General features: G+C 37.7%; 1 protein-coding gene across 4 annotated transcripts in view; it reads right to left on the reverse strand.

Moving 5' to 3' along the window:
- Positions 1 to 15974, reverse strand: part of tulp4a (TUB like protein 4a) — a 29066-nt gene that overhangs the window by 12197 nt on the left and 895 nt on the right. For 2 of the 4 annotated variants that reach the window (XM_041975779.1, XM_041975782.1), the window contains 4 exons: positions 14437 to 15354; positions 5479 to 5607; positions 3568 to 3729; positions 2367 to 2547 (listed from right to left, as the gene is read on the reverse strand). In XM_041975779.1, coding sequence (XP_041831713.1) covers positions 2367 to 2547; positions 3568 to 3729; positions 5479 to 5607; positions 14437 to 14688 — 724 coding nt within the window. In that variant the 5' untranslated portion in view covers positions 14689 to 15354. Of the gene's footprint in view, positions 1 to 2366; positions 2548 to 3567; positions 3730 to 5478; positions 5608 to 14436; positions 15358 to 15974 lie in introns of all 4 variants that reach the window. The other 2 variants (XM_041975778.1, XM_041975781.1) reach the window with 1 other exon arrangement.

A 15974-nucleotide genomic window follows, 5' to 3' on the forward strand; every position in this document is an offset into this window, starting at 1 on the left:
TCTAAAAAAAAAAAGAAGACCAGAATTTCACTTTCAGCATTATAAGACAGTAAATCACATGTTGGGCTTGAGACACCAAACGTTCTTCCATACTTCCTTGCAAACCAATTACAGCATTTAGCCGAATAGCTTCACAAACATAATCATAATGACCCCTGGCTGGAACTGGAACAATATCAATGCCAAAACATCTCAATTTCAGACTTTCCTTTTCTCCCACAATCAATTTATGTAATTTTATACACTGATAAAGACATATGGATTGTCAGACACCAATTTCTTCAGTATCAACAATTAAAGGGAAGAATTAAAAAAAATAAAAACAGCCTAAACATATTACAACTGTCTCAGTTAACTCACCGAAATCAATAATTACAAAATACTCATCTCTAAACTCTCTGTTACCACTAACACCAACTTACAGCTTATACAATACAACATTCACCCAGAGCAAAATGTTGAAAATGCAAGTGGCTACCTCAGATATCTGTTCACAATGTCTTTTAGGGCACACAGACAACTATCTTCATGCCATTTGGCTCCATCAACCAGTTCACTCTCTATGGATCACAGTTACTAAAACACTCTCCATCATCCTGAGCTGCAGAGTCCCTGCATCAGCACCGTCTTCTTGGCGTTATTCCTAAATGACACATCCAAATTCAAAAGCCCTTTGCTAATTTCTCTAACTGCTGCTAAGAAAGTAGTCCTCCAGAAATGAAAATCAATGTACTTTTATGTCACATCACTAACTAAACCAGTGTTTCTGGCATCATTGTTATCTGAGTACTGTGTGGTATAACAGATCAATGGTGTCTGTTGACGACCAATCAGCAAAGATCTCCTGGGACATGGCTCTGCCACTGGATTGTGATTCAATCAGTGAGTTTTATTAGCAATGATTTAATATACTTTTTGATTTTGCTTGCTTAACAGCTAAATAATTTAACAAAAAAAACAATTTCCAATTAGTGGTAGCTGGTTTATTGTAACCACAGATTTACATAATGATCACGCACTACTTCAGGGACTGAAAGCTTTGATCAGTGTCACAGTGCTCTGAACTGACTAGAGCAGATGCATCTGATTATACTAGTACTTCACTCCTGACAACAGAGACACTTACAGGCCCAAATACAGCAGAACAAGCACCCATCTTCCATAATAGCACGCTGCATTTCTGGCTGCAAATGTGGACTTCATGAATCTGAAATCTGCTGCTGTTTGTGGAGGTTTTTAACCATTACTGGTATTTAACACGTGCCTGAACTTGCTAGTGCACAAGTGGATGAACAATTTTATGTTTGTTGTGATGGGTAATTTTGTATCTATACTGAAGGACTTTATTTAAGCCTGGCGTATTATGTGTGTAGCTGTACACCTTCTGTTTGCTGTAATGGGTGAATACATATACATGTTTTATTGGCGCAGCCTTCACAGTTATGCAATTACTGTTAGTGCGAGTTGTGTGTAAACTGCACACAGTCCCACTACCCAGGATAATTTAAAAAAAAGGTTGGGTGACATTCATGATGATAAAGAATAATATAGGTAGATTTTAGAGCATTACATCCCTGCCAGCAGCACCACAATTTGCAAAGAGGGTTTTGGCTTGGAGCTTTAGGCTCTAATCTAAAACCATGTGCTGGTTTAAAAACTGTTTGAGTTAGCAGTGGCCCAAAAGTAAAAGCAACGTGTTTGGCTAATGTGACAAGCAAAACCTGACCAATAAAACATATCTCCCAAAAAGGAGAATGAAAAATATCTGAAGAAAAGAACTCCAGATACATTATGCTGTTGTAAAGTCAGTCACAATCACATATACACAAATGTAACTGGTAGGGAGGTAGTACTTTTGAGACTATCTTGAAACGTTGGGGTACGATAACTGATAAGGTCAAGCATTCCCAATGTTTTAATTCAGCCTTCCTGTTTCGGTCATCTCAGGTTTAACATCAATAACTAAAAATCTGTTCATTATTAGCTGGCAGCAGGAATATTTATGACTTTTTTCAAGTGCAACATTCAAATTCAGCAATTTATGCAAGTAACAATCAGCTAAAATGACAACTGGGTGAGCTCCAGTTTTGACAAGAAAGCAGGTGAAAAGTTACTCAATTAACACAGTTGAAGTAGTCAGCCTGGTTAACTGTCTGTGTGGGCAGCTTAGAAAAACACTGAAGCAGCAGCAACACTCAGGCGAGGACTGCCGGGGAGAAGCAACACATTTCAGTGGACTTAATTTGATCTACATTGTAAGGTTCACCTCAAGATCTGTGAAAATCCTAAAAGTGAGATGCTTCAAGAGGTTCACAGCTTTGAGTCTTATTTTTTTTTCCCCCCAAATCAAACTCTGAGAAGTATACCTTGTGGTGGAGAATAATCATCAGAGTCTGTGTCGCTCTCACTGCTGTCTTCCACCAGGAAACTGGGGTAGTTCCAGGACATACTGACAATACCATCCGACTCATGCAACAGTATGTGGGCCAGCATGCGACCGTGGCAGTCCATCACTATGACCTGTCCATCTGCCGTACCAAACAAAACCTGGGGAAGAAATAGTACAGTGTTAATAGAAAAAAAGGAAATAAAACAATACTTACTGGCTGACAAGCAAAGAGAAAAAGGGATGCTCTCTAAATAAATAAGGAGATTTGTATGTTACAAAAAAGTTAGTAATATAAAAAAAATGCGCTGAAGACAATAAACAAGGACAGAGACAAATATGTATACAGGAACTCTGAAAACAGTTAACTCAAGCTGACAATTTAATGGAACGAAAGCAAAAACCTAGCGTAACCTAAACCACATCACATTCAAGACAGAAAATCCTTGCTGTCACTTACAAATAATCTCTGGCATCTGATGCCAAGTGTATTTATTCAAGTTGACAGATGAATACCTAAAATTTCAGCAGTCGCTGGTATTCAAAAAGATGACATACTGCCAGGGGGAAATGCTGTATCCCTCAAACTTCAATGTTTGACAGAATTAGACTTTATTTTTGGCTGTCCATGGGAAGCTAATCGCTGTACTTGTGAAAATATTTACATAACATACAAACTGACAGGACCTTTTCATTTTCTTCTCCCACTCTCATGTGCATCCTGCTTGTTTTTCTACATGTTAAACAGCATATAGTCTGCTCACAACATCTACTTGCTTAAATTATTATATTAAATTTGGAGCAAGCCCATGCTCTGATCATAATATTAATGATGTGATGCATTATTGTTATGTAGAAAACAGTGAGATTGGCTTCCACAGCAGACAGTAAGGCTGTTATCCACAGAAAGTAGCTAAGGAAATGTTGCTAGAAGATTTTTTTTGGCACCAAGATTCTTTATATTATATATTCCCCACATACATGAATGTATATTATTTTGCTGCAAGCATATTCAAAGGAAAGGCTGAGGATGTGAGTGTTTAAGATAGGAAAAAGGTTGAATAATGTGCTGCATAAACACAGCTCTATAGCTAGAATATGTGACTAAATTGTAAAATATACTTTGATTTCAGTGTTTCAGTGTAAGGGAAACATTAAAGTCTTTAGGGTGTGTATGTTACCTGCTGATCATCAGGAGTCCAAATACCACAGGTGATCTGACTTTCCAGGTTGATCTCGGAGGACCAGTGTCTCTGCCCACTGACAGAGCCCACCAGGACAAAGCCGTCACGATATGAGATGAGAGCCTGAGTGCCATCATGCGACCAGGTGAAGTCACTCACCTACAAGGGTCAATGAATATCAATAAAGACTGAAATGTCAGAGTTAAGCAGTGTTGGGAACGTTACTTTATAAAAGTAATTAGTTATAGTTACTCACTACTTTTTCAAAAAAGTAACTGAGTTAGTTAAAAAATTACTTGATAATAAAAGTAACTAGTTACCAGGGAAAGTAACTATTGGGGTTACTGTATGTTGCTTTATCTCGAAGAGTTTTTTTTTTCTGAGTAGTTTTCAAAATTTACTTGAAATGAGTAAGAACAGTCAGGTATGTGTATGCAAACATCAGTATTTATTGCACAGAAAATTAAGCCCGTCCGGGTTTGTTTGTTAAAGCACTGGCTCTGATTAGCTGCCGTCAAACATGCCTGCTTTAACTGACAATGACATCAGCCAATCATTTTGCTTATCTCGCTCCAGTTCATCCAACCGGAGCTCTCCCAGTCCCAACCAACAGCCTTGTTGTGGAGCCGAAGCGTGTTCTGATTTTGCAGTTCAGTCAGTTTATTGTAACGCACTGCCTTTACTGTACAATAACTATAACGGCGTTACAAATATGGGGAAAATAATTAGTTAGATTACTCCGTTAGTGAAAAAATAACGGCGTTATGTAACGCCGTTATTTTAAACGCCGTTATTACCAACACTGGAGTTAAGCTACATATTATTTTTTCAAAGCAATCAGTTAGTATAACTATTAGCATAAAACAACGTAACATTTCTTTTTTATCAAAAATCACCAGACCTGTATATGCCAGAATATACAAAAATAATATGACTTCCTGTAGAGTGTTACAGAAGCTATTTTGAAAAGCACAGATGATTTAAAAGTAAAAATATTGCCTAACTGATCATCTAATAACTAAATAGATCACAAAAGACCATGTTTCTGTCTCAGAAATTAGCTTTTCAACTAATTAATTTACAGTCTTGCAGGAGGGAAACATAAATGCTATTACAAAACAATTTTAAAAATACAAAGATTGCAACATATCAGGGGATGCATGGCCCTTTCAGTTAAAAAATAGAGGAAGAGTTTAATAATTTAGTATTTATCTACAGAGCTTGGGACCATGACGACATATCATGAAAAGAGCACGACATGTTGTGAAGCTATATGCCACAGAAGTGATGCTAGCAGCAGAATCTTAGTCTGATCTCTTGTTTTCAGTTGAGTTATTGGTTTGAAAAATAATTAAAAATTTGAAAAGAAATAGTCAAAATGGTTAATGGTTGCTGTGTTATCAAAGGCCTTAGCCATTCTCTCGATCTGCACAGAAGTCATATCTCAAACTGTGTGAGGCTATTCTGTTTTCCAACGAGGAAATATAATGATAGAAATAATGTTGCTCAGCTAAGAAACACATTTTCGTAGTGTGGATATAAGCTTTAATACAACCAGACGTCACCTATAACAGCATTCCCAACATGTGTTGGTGTACTAATATTTTCACAACATGTAATGCAGGTTGAGTATTTTAACCACAGAGCTTTAAATAAACGGTATGCTCTAGCAGAGAACAACACTGCACCTGCAGCACCATCAGATCTATCTTTGATCTTGAGTTTCTTTCTCCCTCTCTCTTACTACCTGCTATGTAATAGATCTATGTCTTTCACTGTGCACATATGGACCACTATCCAGAATGACATACACCATGATGTTCTTACCCATTCTCAGTTTTCTATTTAAGTATGTATCCACATGTTTTTCAATTGTGGCATCATTGTTTTACAATATGTTTCTCTTACCTGAGCTCCACGGTCATTGACCAGCTCCACAGACCAGCGGCCTTCATACTGAATCCAAACAAAAATCCCTCCATCTGTGTCACAAGTGGCAAGTTTCTGGAAGGGCTCGTTCCACCGCACCAATACAACCTTAAAGACGCACAACAATTAACAAAGGAAAAAGGGTCAACATATTTATCCACACAACTGTTTTCTTACAACTACGCACTTGTAACTGTGTGGAAATCAATGGCTTTAGCAGTCCTGCTGACATAACTTTGCAGCCACTTAGTTAAAAACAAACAATGTCACATCAATATCCAAGCAACCTTGAACAAGACACCACTACCACTGAAATTCACTTTCAAGTAGAATCAATTGAGTGCCTAAGAGAGAGAAAAAAAAAAACCCACTTTAATCAGCTTAATTTAGCAATAACTTAGATGCAAAAAGAAAAGGAAAATAATGTGGATTAACCAAAAATTTCAAGTCTAGAAAATCAAAAGCTCAAGAAATTATAGACAAGTAGATTTAGTTGCACCATTACTAACCCATGCTACACTTCTGTTTAAAAATAGACATTACTGGGGTTCCTTCTGGTTCCTAACTTTACATAAAAAAGATAAACAGGTGGTTATTACTGTGTTGGTTTCAATGCAGAGACAATTTCTATTCCTATATTACACATAACAGTTTAACAACAAATCATGGTAAACAAAGGAAGAAATGCCATCTAAGGTGGTAATAAGAGATACAAAGAAAAGACAGTGTGAGGATGTGGAAAGTTGCAGCGACTGTGCCGATGCACAAAAATCCCTTCATAAAATACTGAATTGTTGTTCAAACCATGGTCATAGACTGAGGTATACAGCCTCTTATGGTGACATGTGGATGTATATGTTTCTGTGTTTTCCTAGGTGATAACACAATGGATTATCACTGACCTTAGATGCAAGTTGAGAGGAGGAAAGCATTAAACACTGACAGGGAACTACATAGTTCAAACAGTTAACCTGTTTCTTTGAAAGTGTCCCCATCTCAAAGGCATTTATTCCCACCTCCATCCAGTGCCCTCCCCTGTGTCTGTCTCTGTCTGCTCCTCTGTAGCGTGACTCAGCCTATTCCCAGAGGAATAATCCTAAGAAGAGAGCAGCTCTGCTCTCACTGAGTGTAGCACGTGGGCTTTACATGCTCAAATACACAACACAGGATAGGGTTTTAGTGTAGCTTAAGCTCTCTGAGTGCAACTCCAATAGATCAGTCACTGAGAGTTGAGTGAGCCAACCAGTCACTTTCTAAAACAAAACAAAAAAAAGTAAAAAAAAAAGAAAAAAAAAAAAAAAAGACAATTTTCATCTTACTTTTGTGTAATGCACTCAGTAAATCTGCAGAACAGGCTCCACTGAGCTATAAGCTGTGTTTACAACAAAAACTAAATGTAGGGAGATTCACAAACAAGCAGTAGCTTTTGATCTGCAGTGAAAGGCGTGTAAAGGAGGAAAGCAATGTTATTGGTGATGTGCATGAGTTCAGACTTCAGGCAGTGAATACCTGTAAAATTATTCTCAAACTATTTAACAATTAAGTTAATATTTCAATTTGTCCAGTAGGTCTCTAAAAAAGATGTTCTTTATTTTGAAAAGCTGTGATAATCTGCACTTCAAAGCAACATTCATTATGCAACTCTAACTTAAATCAGTATTCACAAATAACTCAAATATAATAAAGACTTATGACATAACTACAAGTTCTAATCTGAATGTGCATTTCAGCTAGCAAGTCACAGGAAAGAGGACACAGTAAGAACTGGCTGCAGCTATGGTCTCCATGTTATTCTGAAATGACCATATTCACGGACCATTAACAACAGCCTGCCATCTATCATTCAGACATTCGATCACTCACTCAGCATGGCTCACTGGGTGCAAAGCTAACAGGCTGCTGCAGCAGTGCTGTCAAAGATAACACATTTCCATGCACAAGGATCTCATTGGGGGAATATAAATCTGTGTTGTTACTCCATCCACGCACTGTCTGCAACCTATTGTGTTCACAATGGATTTACTGGATGGCATTATACAACATGATTCAGCTCCAACCAGTTGGGACTTGAGGCTTTTGATTAGGTATGAGCTCCAATTAAAATGTTCTAACACCATTCATTCACTGCACGTTGACTAACAAAGAAGTGTCAAAGAGAAACAGAATAAATTAGCATAAGGTTTGCACATGCTGTGTGTCACGTGTATGCACACTACAGCCTCACAGAGGTGAGAATAAACAGTAGGTCTGTAAATTTAGCTTAGTGTGGAGATTAGTGTGAGCTTGTGAGGTATCCCGCAAGGGGGACAGCTGAGCGACTCACTGTGACGCAGTGATCAGGAAAATCAGACGTCACATGGAGACAAACGGGATAAGGAGAAAACCACAGGACAACAAGGGGCCAAAGACATCAGTTAAAGCTATTTAACGCATGTAGGTAGTGTAAACCATGGTATTTTAAGGCTTTTTATACATTCTCATGTGTTCCAAGAGGCAATGATTACTGCCAAGGCTCTTTTCAAAGATACAATACAAATGCCATTTCAGAGCCTGGAAGCTGAGCTGATCTGAACAATCCAGAAGACCAAATCAAATTGTGGGACAGCTTTGGGTTGCACTTAAGTCAGCAGAACTGAAAGGGCACTTTAATGGTGTGGTATCACAGTGGTGCTGCCATGAGCACAAGTCCATAACAACACAAAATGAAAGCTGACCACTTTGCAAGTCAAAGCAAATGTTAACATCTGATAAGAGCTCCCAAAATATTTACTTGAATAAAGTGGTTACTTAAGTTCAGCACTAGTCTAACAGACATAAATAAAATCTTTAGTTTACAGAGTAACAACAACATAAGCAATATTCTGACTAGGAAGTTTTTCATTATTAAAACAAAACAAACCTATGTGGTGGACATAATGTAAAAATTAAGGCTGAGCAAGCTAGAGAGAAGATGATTCTTCCCTTTCTGTCCACAACCTCTCTGCCTCCTCTGATCTATTAAATCAGACACAAAACTCAATTAGAGAAAAGAGCTGTCCTGTGCTCAAAAAACCAAAGAGTCTAAATAATTAAAGCTGGTTAGGAGTTTGAAACATGACAGAAAGGCAATAGGACAGGGTCTTCAGAGGAGATACAAGTCATTACAAGTTACAAGTCATTCAAGGATGTGACCGGCAAACTAATCTGAACAGAATCAAAACCAAAACCCTTCCTAATTTGAAACCATGACATTTCTCTCTGACACTATATACATTTCCAGCTACTACCACCACTTCCTATTTGTGAAACATGGACCAGTCAGTATGTTTTTCAGTCTTATATTGATTTTATAGCTAAATGGCATGCTCTGAGCATTTAGGATTTTTTAAGAGGTTTTGCTATTTCTCAGATTTCACCCAGTGGAGACGGTTTCCTTACGTTAAGGGTCCCATTTTTCTCAACCTGATTACATGTATGCTGTTACAGTAATTCAGTTAGGCCATCATGAGTAAAACACTAATCAAAGCTCTTTAAAAGCCCAATTGTACAATAAGCAGAATCAATGGATTAAGCAGAAGTAAACTAAGCAGGAAAATTTTGTTATAAAAGTTTACCAATGCTGCACCACTCCCTGCTGAGATGTGACAGATGATATAAAGTAACATAAACAGAACATAAACATCAACATTGTCTCCTCAATTTTCACAGCTGCTTGCTCCTTGGGGTTGAATGTGGAGCATTTATCCTTCAAACATCTCTAAAATTAACCTGTCTGATCCATGACTACAAGAAAAGCCCTGCCACGCACAGGGCACGATGTCTCACTTGGAAAACTCTGAGAAAGTAAATAAGTACACCTAGGACCTGAGCTAACAGCTGAGCTCAAGTGTTATGCAACATGTCCTCTCCAAGGATGGATTACCACACTAAAGCCATTTCCCCTAAGCACATTTGGTGAGACCATTTTAATGCAGTGAAGAGGTCATATACTATTCAAACCTGAGCAGAGTGTCCAGTGTCAAGAGGTCACATAGGGAGAGAGCAGAAGAAAGTACTTAGTAACAAAAAGGAGAGAAGCAGGGTAGTGACCAGCACACAGAAAAGGAATAAGAAATATGGTGGATGAGGATAGAGACCTGTGATGCAAAGGAAAAATAAATTAGGCAATGTAACAAGGCCAGGAAATACAGATGTCTGGCCAAACGGATAAGGAAGAAAGGAAAATATCTCAACATATTGGTTGCATTTCTAAAAAATGACTCATCGTTCTGCCTGTCTGGCAAGCCTTATGGTCCCCACTAACTATTAATAGATTAATGGGCAACTGTGCAGACCCCTGAACAGTGTTGTTTCATCCAAAGGGCTCGACCAGAAATATAGACTGATTTATTCATGAGGATTTGAGGGAAAATAAAGCATAAAAACATCACACAGCTTGAGTGTAAAAACGAGGAACAGAAAGGGAAACATTGTTTATTGTCAATTTAGGAGAATCGTTTAATCAAAATGATCGATCGAAATATGCAATATTAGAAAAGTAAATCGACACCATTAAAAAGAAAAGAAAATCAGATGAAACTCACTACGTGGATCACCTTATAGTTCACAAAAGCCCAAGAAGCTGAACGTTGAGTACATTTAAAATAGAGAAATTGTAAACAGGAGCTTGAACCCTAGTGCCATCCATCTCTGTTGAATAAAGGCCAAACACTTGGATCTTGCCTTGAGGGAAAACTATCTGCTGGGACTGCCTTTGGGTAGAATCTACCCACAAGTCTCTTGGGAATGGTAGGTAGGTGAGTCTATGTTATTGTTTTTAAACTACAATATCTGCACAAGGCATTCAGTGGTAGAGCTCGGAAATAGGATATTAAATGACATACTCCTAGCCATCCTAAAGTCCTTTGCATTTAACACGATAAGAGTCAAAAAGCTGCCATTTTAATTTTCAAATCAGTTCAAAGCTAAATGAAAAAAACAGGCAACCACCCAATCACATCAAATTGAGTCTAAACCGTCTCTCAACTAGCAAAGCATGAATTTAATAAAATGTCTTCTACACTGAACAAAATTACAATAAATTATATCTGATGGCAACATACCCCAATGATGGCCATTATTTTGATAAGTATGCTCATCGCCTGTAGTTATAAAATGCAAACTGAGGCAGAAAACATTCACTGCAAAGATCTAGAAAAGTAAAGATGCTTGCCTTCCCCCCCATCGCTGAGCAAGGTTGAGTTCCCATTGGCTTTCTTCCTACACAATGTGAAGTGGGGCTGGTAAATGCAAACTATGGTTGTTTGTGTAACTAATTATCCCATGTTTTTGAACAGCTGTACCAGCAAATGATGGATATTTAGCTGCTGTTCACTCACTGTACCCATGATGTCTGAACTAAACCCTAATCATATATTTAATGTAAATAAAACAGACATCTGAAACGGTTTCACCTTCTACCTCAGGTTCAGATTCATACTTTTACTTTTGGAACAGTCTCAACTTTGAACTTAAGCTTCCCTATAAAGCCAGAGTTGTGCTGGGCCTCGTTCATTAAACAATTGTTTGTGACATTTAGGGAACAAATCCAAATATTTTCACAGCTCTGTTGTCGGCCAGGACAGACCAACAGCATCCACTGATCCAAGATCACCAGCTCTTTAGAAGAGCTGAAAAGTGTAAACTTGTCTTTGCAACCAAAACATGCATTTTCTTGGAGGCATCTAAGTGTAATACTCATTCTTTGCTGTGCAAAAAAAGTATGCTTTGGTGGATAATGTGCAGCTTCTAGCTGGTCTGCACTGTCTGAAGAATTTGATTAAACAAAGGGAATCCAAGAACTATGCTGTGATAGTGGCCAGGTTCCCATCTTGTGAGCAAAGGTTTGAGACTACAAGATAAATAGAGTTCCTCCTGCATAACTATATTATGCTTATACTTCTTTAAGCTTTGTGTGACAGGTGATTATGTATCATTTCAACACTACACACAAGCTGGAAAACAAGGGAAAAGATACCATGGGCTCTTTAATAGGCAATTCTGCCATGAGACCCATCTTGCAACTTTCAGACAAGATACTGCCAGACATTTTGTCCAAAACAACTGCTGTGGCCATCATATCCTTGTCAAACCACTGACATTCACTGTCAACCCCATCTAAGAAGTTAATTTCTCAGAGAAAATTAATAGACTCCTAGTAACTAGCTGCCTTCTTTGTTCAGCATCTGGATGCACTGTAATGGAGGAAAGAAAAAGACAACAATAAGCACCAGATTGTCAAAAGAAGTGTTGATCAAATCTGCCGAATGTCCCAGGAGGATTATTTTTCAGCATCACAAGAGAGCAATAAAATAAGATAAATAAAATAAAATAAGATATAAAAACCTTTGCTTTCATCTATTTTCAGCTTCATTTGAATGTGCTGCAAAGGACAAGCCTGTCAAACTTTAGCTGCTTTTTAAAAATAACTTAGAAAAAATAGAATTAGGGCACTGAGACCAATTTTTCTATTAATATCATTTTTCATGTTAGACTGATACACTAGTATAGTTGCCAGTAGTGTATTTATTAAGGCACTCCACTGTTATCACACGGTGAGTAAAAATATAGAACACAAATATGTGTAACTGTATGACAGTTTAAGGAGAATGAGAAGGAAGCTAATTAATAAAAACAAGTGCAAGATATTCATAATTAACTTAAATGAAACGGATGAACTTATCACAGACTCACTGTTTTTGCTAACATCTTGTCTAAGTAAATTTTACTGCAAGTGTGTAGTGATCATAGTGAGTGTGAGGATTTTTCTAATGGTCAGCCAACCTATCTGTACACTACAAGCAGAGACATGTCATTGTCCAGCAAGGCAGACAATTTTATGTGTTTTTATTTTAACACACTCAGTGATAAATGAAAATTGCACAATGTCTGCTCAATTTTGAAGCTAAGCCCAATACCATATTAAAGCTAAAGAGAAAACACCTTACGCCTTATCAACTATTTCAAGACTTTGTAATTTCCATTTAAGGAAGAACAACTTTGTAAACAAAGTTTGCTAACAATAATTGTTAGCATCACAGAGAATAATAAACATTATGCATACACTGCAATAAACAAATTTAGATTTAGCACTGTTACAACTACAATAATAAATGTTAACATAACGTTTGAACAGTCTCACGCAGATCTAATCACTCCTTCTGTCTCTCTGCCATGTTCTTGACAGAAGGTCAACAGCCTTGGATCTGGCTTTACTTTACTATGTAGCTCCACAGTAACAAATCCAAAATACACATCCATTCAGATACATCTTTATACTAAAACCTGAGGGTCATTTCTTTGTGCTGTAAAATGCAATCTGTCTTCTTTAAAAAAAAAAAAAAAAACACCTGAGATGAAATATTATGTTAGTAAAGAGAATGATCTCTCACAGCTAAAAGAATTAATTAGATGCTGTGATTTCTACAACTGTCAGACACCCCAAATTATGTACGGGCTGGACAAGAGGTGGATTTTCAAATTTCAATTTGAGAGCGTACCATCAGCGAGGTGAAGAAAAACAGGACCTCAAAGACAGTCCACTGCAATTAAACTATCCTTTCCTAAAGACCATACGGTGTTCACACTTATTATAAGGAAAATGTCAATGATTAGCACAACTCAAATAAAAATATCTAGGGAACAAAAATGTTTTCACTCCTTTTCTAATATTGATTTAACTACACTTAAAGAAATAAAATATCTATATTTGGAAAAATATGAGCTGTTTAGTTATCTTTACTTTAAAGTGATATTTTTTTGATCAGCAAGAAGTAATGAATAAAATCACCATAAAACAAAAACTAATTTTAAAAAATCACAAATTAAACTTATGTAGATTTAACTTTCTACACATTTCAGATTCAAAATTTCAAAAATCCTGAACCTGAACCATGTTGAAGTGGGCAGAGTTAAATGACATTTCTGCTCCGCTTCAGTCACTCCGTGTAGGGATTCATCCTCTCCCCCCTCAGCTGTCTTGTGGAATGCTGACGCAGCATCTAGCTCCATCTGACCAGCAGCTATACGAGCTAAAAGAGAAAACGCAACCTGCTCGCAGCCCAATTTGTGCCAGCCACTGATTGCACCATTCAGCTCTACACAGCAGATATTAGACTCAAGCATTATTTATCTGATCTTTCCATTTAAACTCAATGGCATCAGTGCATTTGACGTGAAAAACGTTGGAGGTTTTAACCATGGTGAGTGGTTAGAGTAGTGCCGGAGAGTAGAGCACCGAAATGTTTTGACTAGGAGCAGCAGGGAGCGCTGATGCAAGAGTGTCAAAACATGAGCCACTGAGGATATGAGCCTTGCTTTCTTTCACCCAACACATTTATTAACTGATAAATGCCCCACTCTGGTTGCATAAAATCTACTATTAAATGTCTTTGTGCTCGCTATACCATTGTAACATTCTTGTTTGCAAACATCCACTTTTAATTTGGTTGGGGAGCCTGTCTAAATGAACTCTGTGGGATAAAATAATCTCTTAAGGTTGTACAGAAAAATGACATGCAGCTGAATATATAAGGTAAAGGGTGCTAAGGGCTTGTTTCAAAAATACTTCTACTGTAACTTAAGATTTGAAACTATTGGGACTTTAAAGAAATAAATCTAAATTACACTTGCAAAGTTAATAAGATCAAACTAGAGTTCAGCCAAATACACAATAAAGCAATATGATAAAATAGGTCTGCCTTGAATGCATTCTTGCTTGCTAGATATATTAAGCTAAAGAAGCATTTAGTAAACTGGCAAGCTATTCACCTTTAAATAATCAGCCAGGGAGATACGTAGCACTTATATTAAGCACAATATATTTAAATGAGAGACATGTTTTATAACTGTCCTTTTCAACACAAACCGTTTCAATTTTGTTTCAACAGACTATTTTCTTTTAAATCAAACTATGTTTACCTCGCTGTTGTGTCCTCTGAGGTTGAAGTTTACTCTCTGCAGGGTTGGCCGGTCCCGTCTGCAGTGGCTGGATGTGAATGTGACTCCAACAACTCCTCGACCATTCCCAGTTGCAAGCCAGCCCTCCTCATAGTAGCGCTTTCTGCAAACCGGTTTCTCTTTCTCACTTTTGGGTACCCTTCCCTTCCAGGACAGGCATAGGATGTTGGAGTCGCTACAGAGCACAGGTCCATGCTCCACAGCAGCGAACATCCCTGCAGCTTTCTACACTCTGAATAAATAAACTACCCAGAGAGATCTTCTTTGCAGGAGCTTAAATACTGTTACGAGCACCTCTCCTCCAATGAGGTTAACGACTGGATGTGGGGTGTGTTACAGCAACAACGGTGCATAGTATTTACACTTCTGCCTGGCTATCACGGTGATCTGCAACAATGATTAAAGATGATTAATGAAAACTTCTCTAAAAGTTAATGATGTCAAGTGCGGACCTCAGCATTGTTTAATGATGTCATGTAGCCGAATGGGCTGCAAAAACAAAAGGCACTCAAGTCATTGTGATGAATTTGATCAGGGAGCTGCCTTGTTGATGCAGTTTCAATGACAAGGCAACAGATGAAAGCCCTGTGAAAAAAATACTTAGAAATTCTGTGAGATAAATTCCAGACTCATGTCAGCACTGAAGCAAAAAAGCATCCCCAAAATGGCATTATACTAAACACGTCCCAATGCTTCCAGTTGATGTAACATTTATCTCCAAATCAGTGTCTAATTTCTGTGCTCTGTGTCCTCCTCATTTGTTCCTGGTTCTGTGTGAGAGAGGAGGAGCAGGGACTCCTCTCCATCAGCTGTCAGGCCGCAGGAGAGTTGCTTGTCCCGGTAACGTCATCACGTCAGCCTCGGGTATTCCAAAGAGGACTGCTGGGTAATACAAAAAAAACAGAGAAAAAATATTCATTATCACAAATAAACTACCGTGTGAGTGTATAAAGATTTACAGGATTAAAACCAAAATGGTATAAAGTGACCAAGAAAACGGTGTCACGAAATGAGCTAAAAACACTCACCTGCCACCCACAGCCATTAATTTAAATATTGATGCGGTAGCCTAAAATAGTTCCTCACTTACTTTACTCCCTGAACAAATGCGTTAGTTCCAGGACTATGCTGCGAAGCGGAAGGATAATTATTGAGCCCTCTCGTTTAAAATAACCATTCGGATATTTAACATTTCTATTGTAAGGCTATAATGTTGTAACTGGTGGTCTTTTGAAACCAGAGGCTTTAAGTGCAAGACATAAGAAAACAACAAACGAATCCCGAGTTTCAAACAAAGTAAACAAGATGCGAGAGGCAATTTGCATAGGGCAAAAAGAAAATAAAAACCCAACAACACATAAAATCAAGTCAATCAGCACAAACGAAGGATGCTTCAGAAATAAATTAAATAACATTAAACTAACTTCTGTTTAAGAATATGATCGACCTTTGGGTCTAGTCAATCGATTGCGGGAAAAGTCAGCATTCGTACCACCCCA

Source organism: Melanotaenia boesemani, chromosome 22 (assembly GCF_017639745.1).
Source record: "Melanotaenia boesemani isolate fMelBoe1 chromosome 22, fMelBoe1.pri, whole genome shotgun sequence".
Lineage (NCBI taxonomy): Eukaryota > Metazoa > Chordata > Actinopteri > Atheriniformes > Melanotaeniidae > Melanotaenia > Melanotaenia boesemani.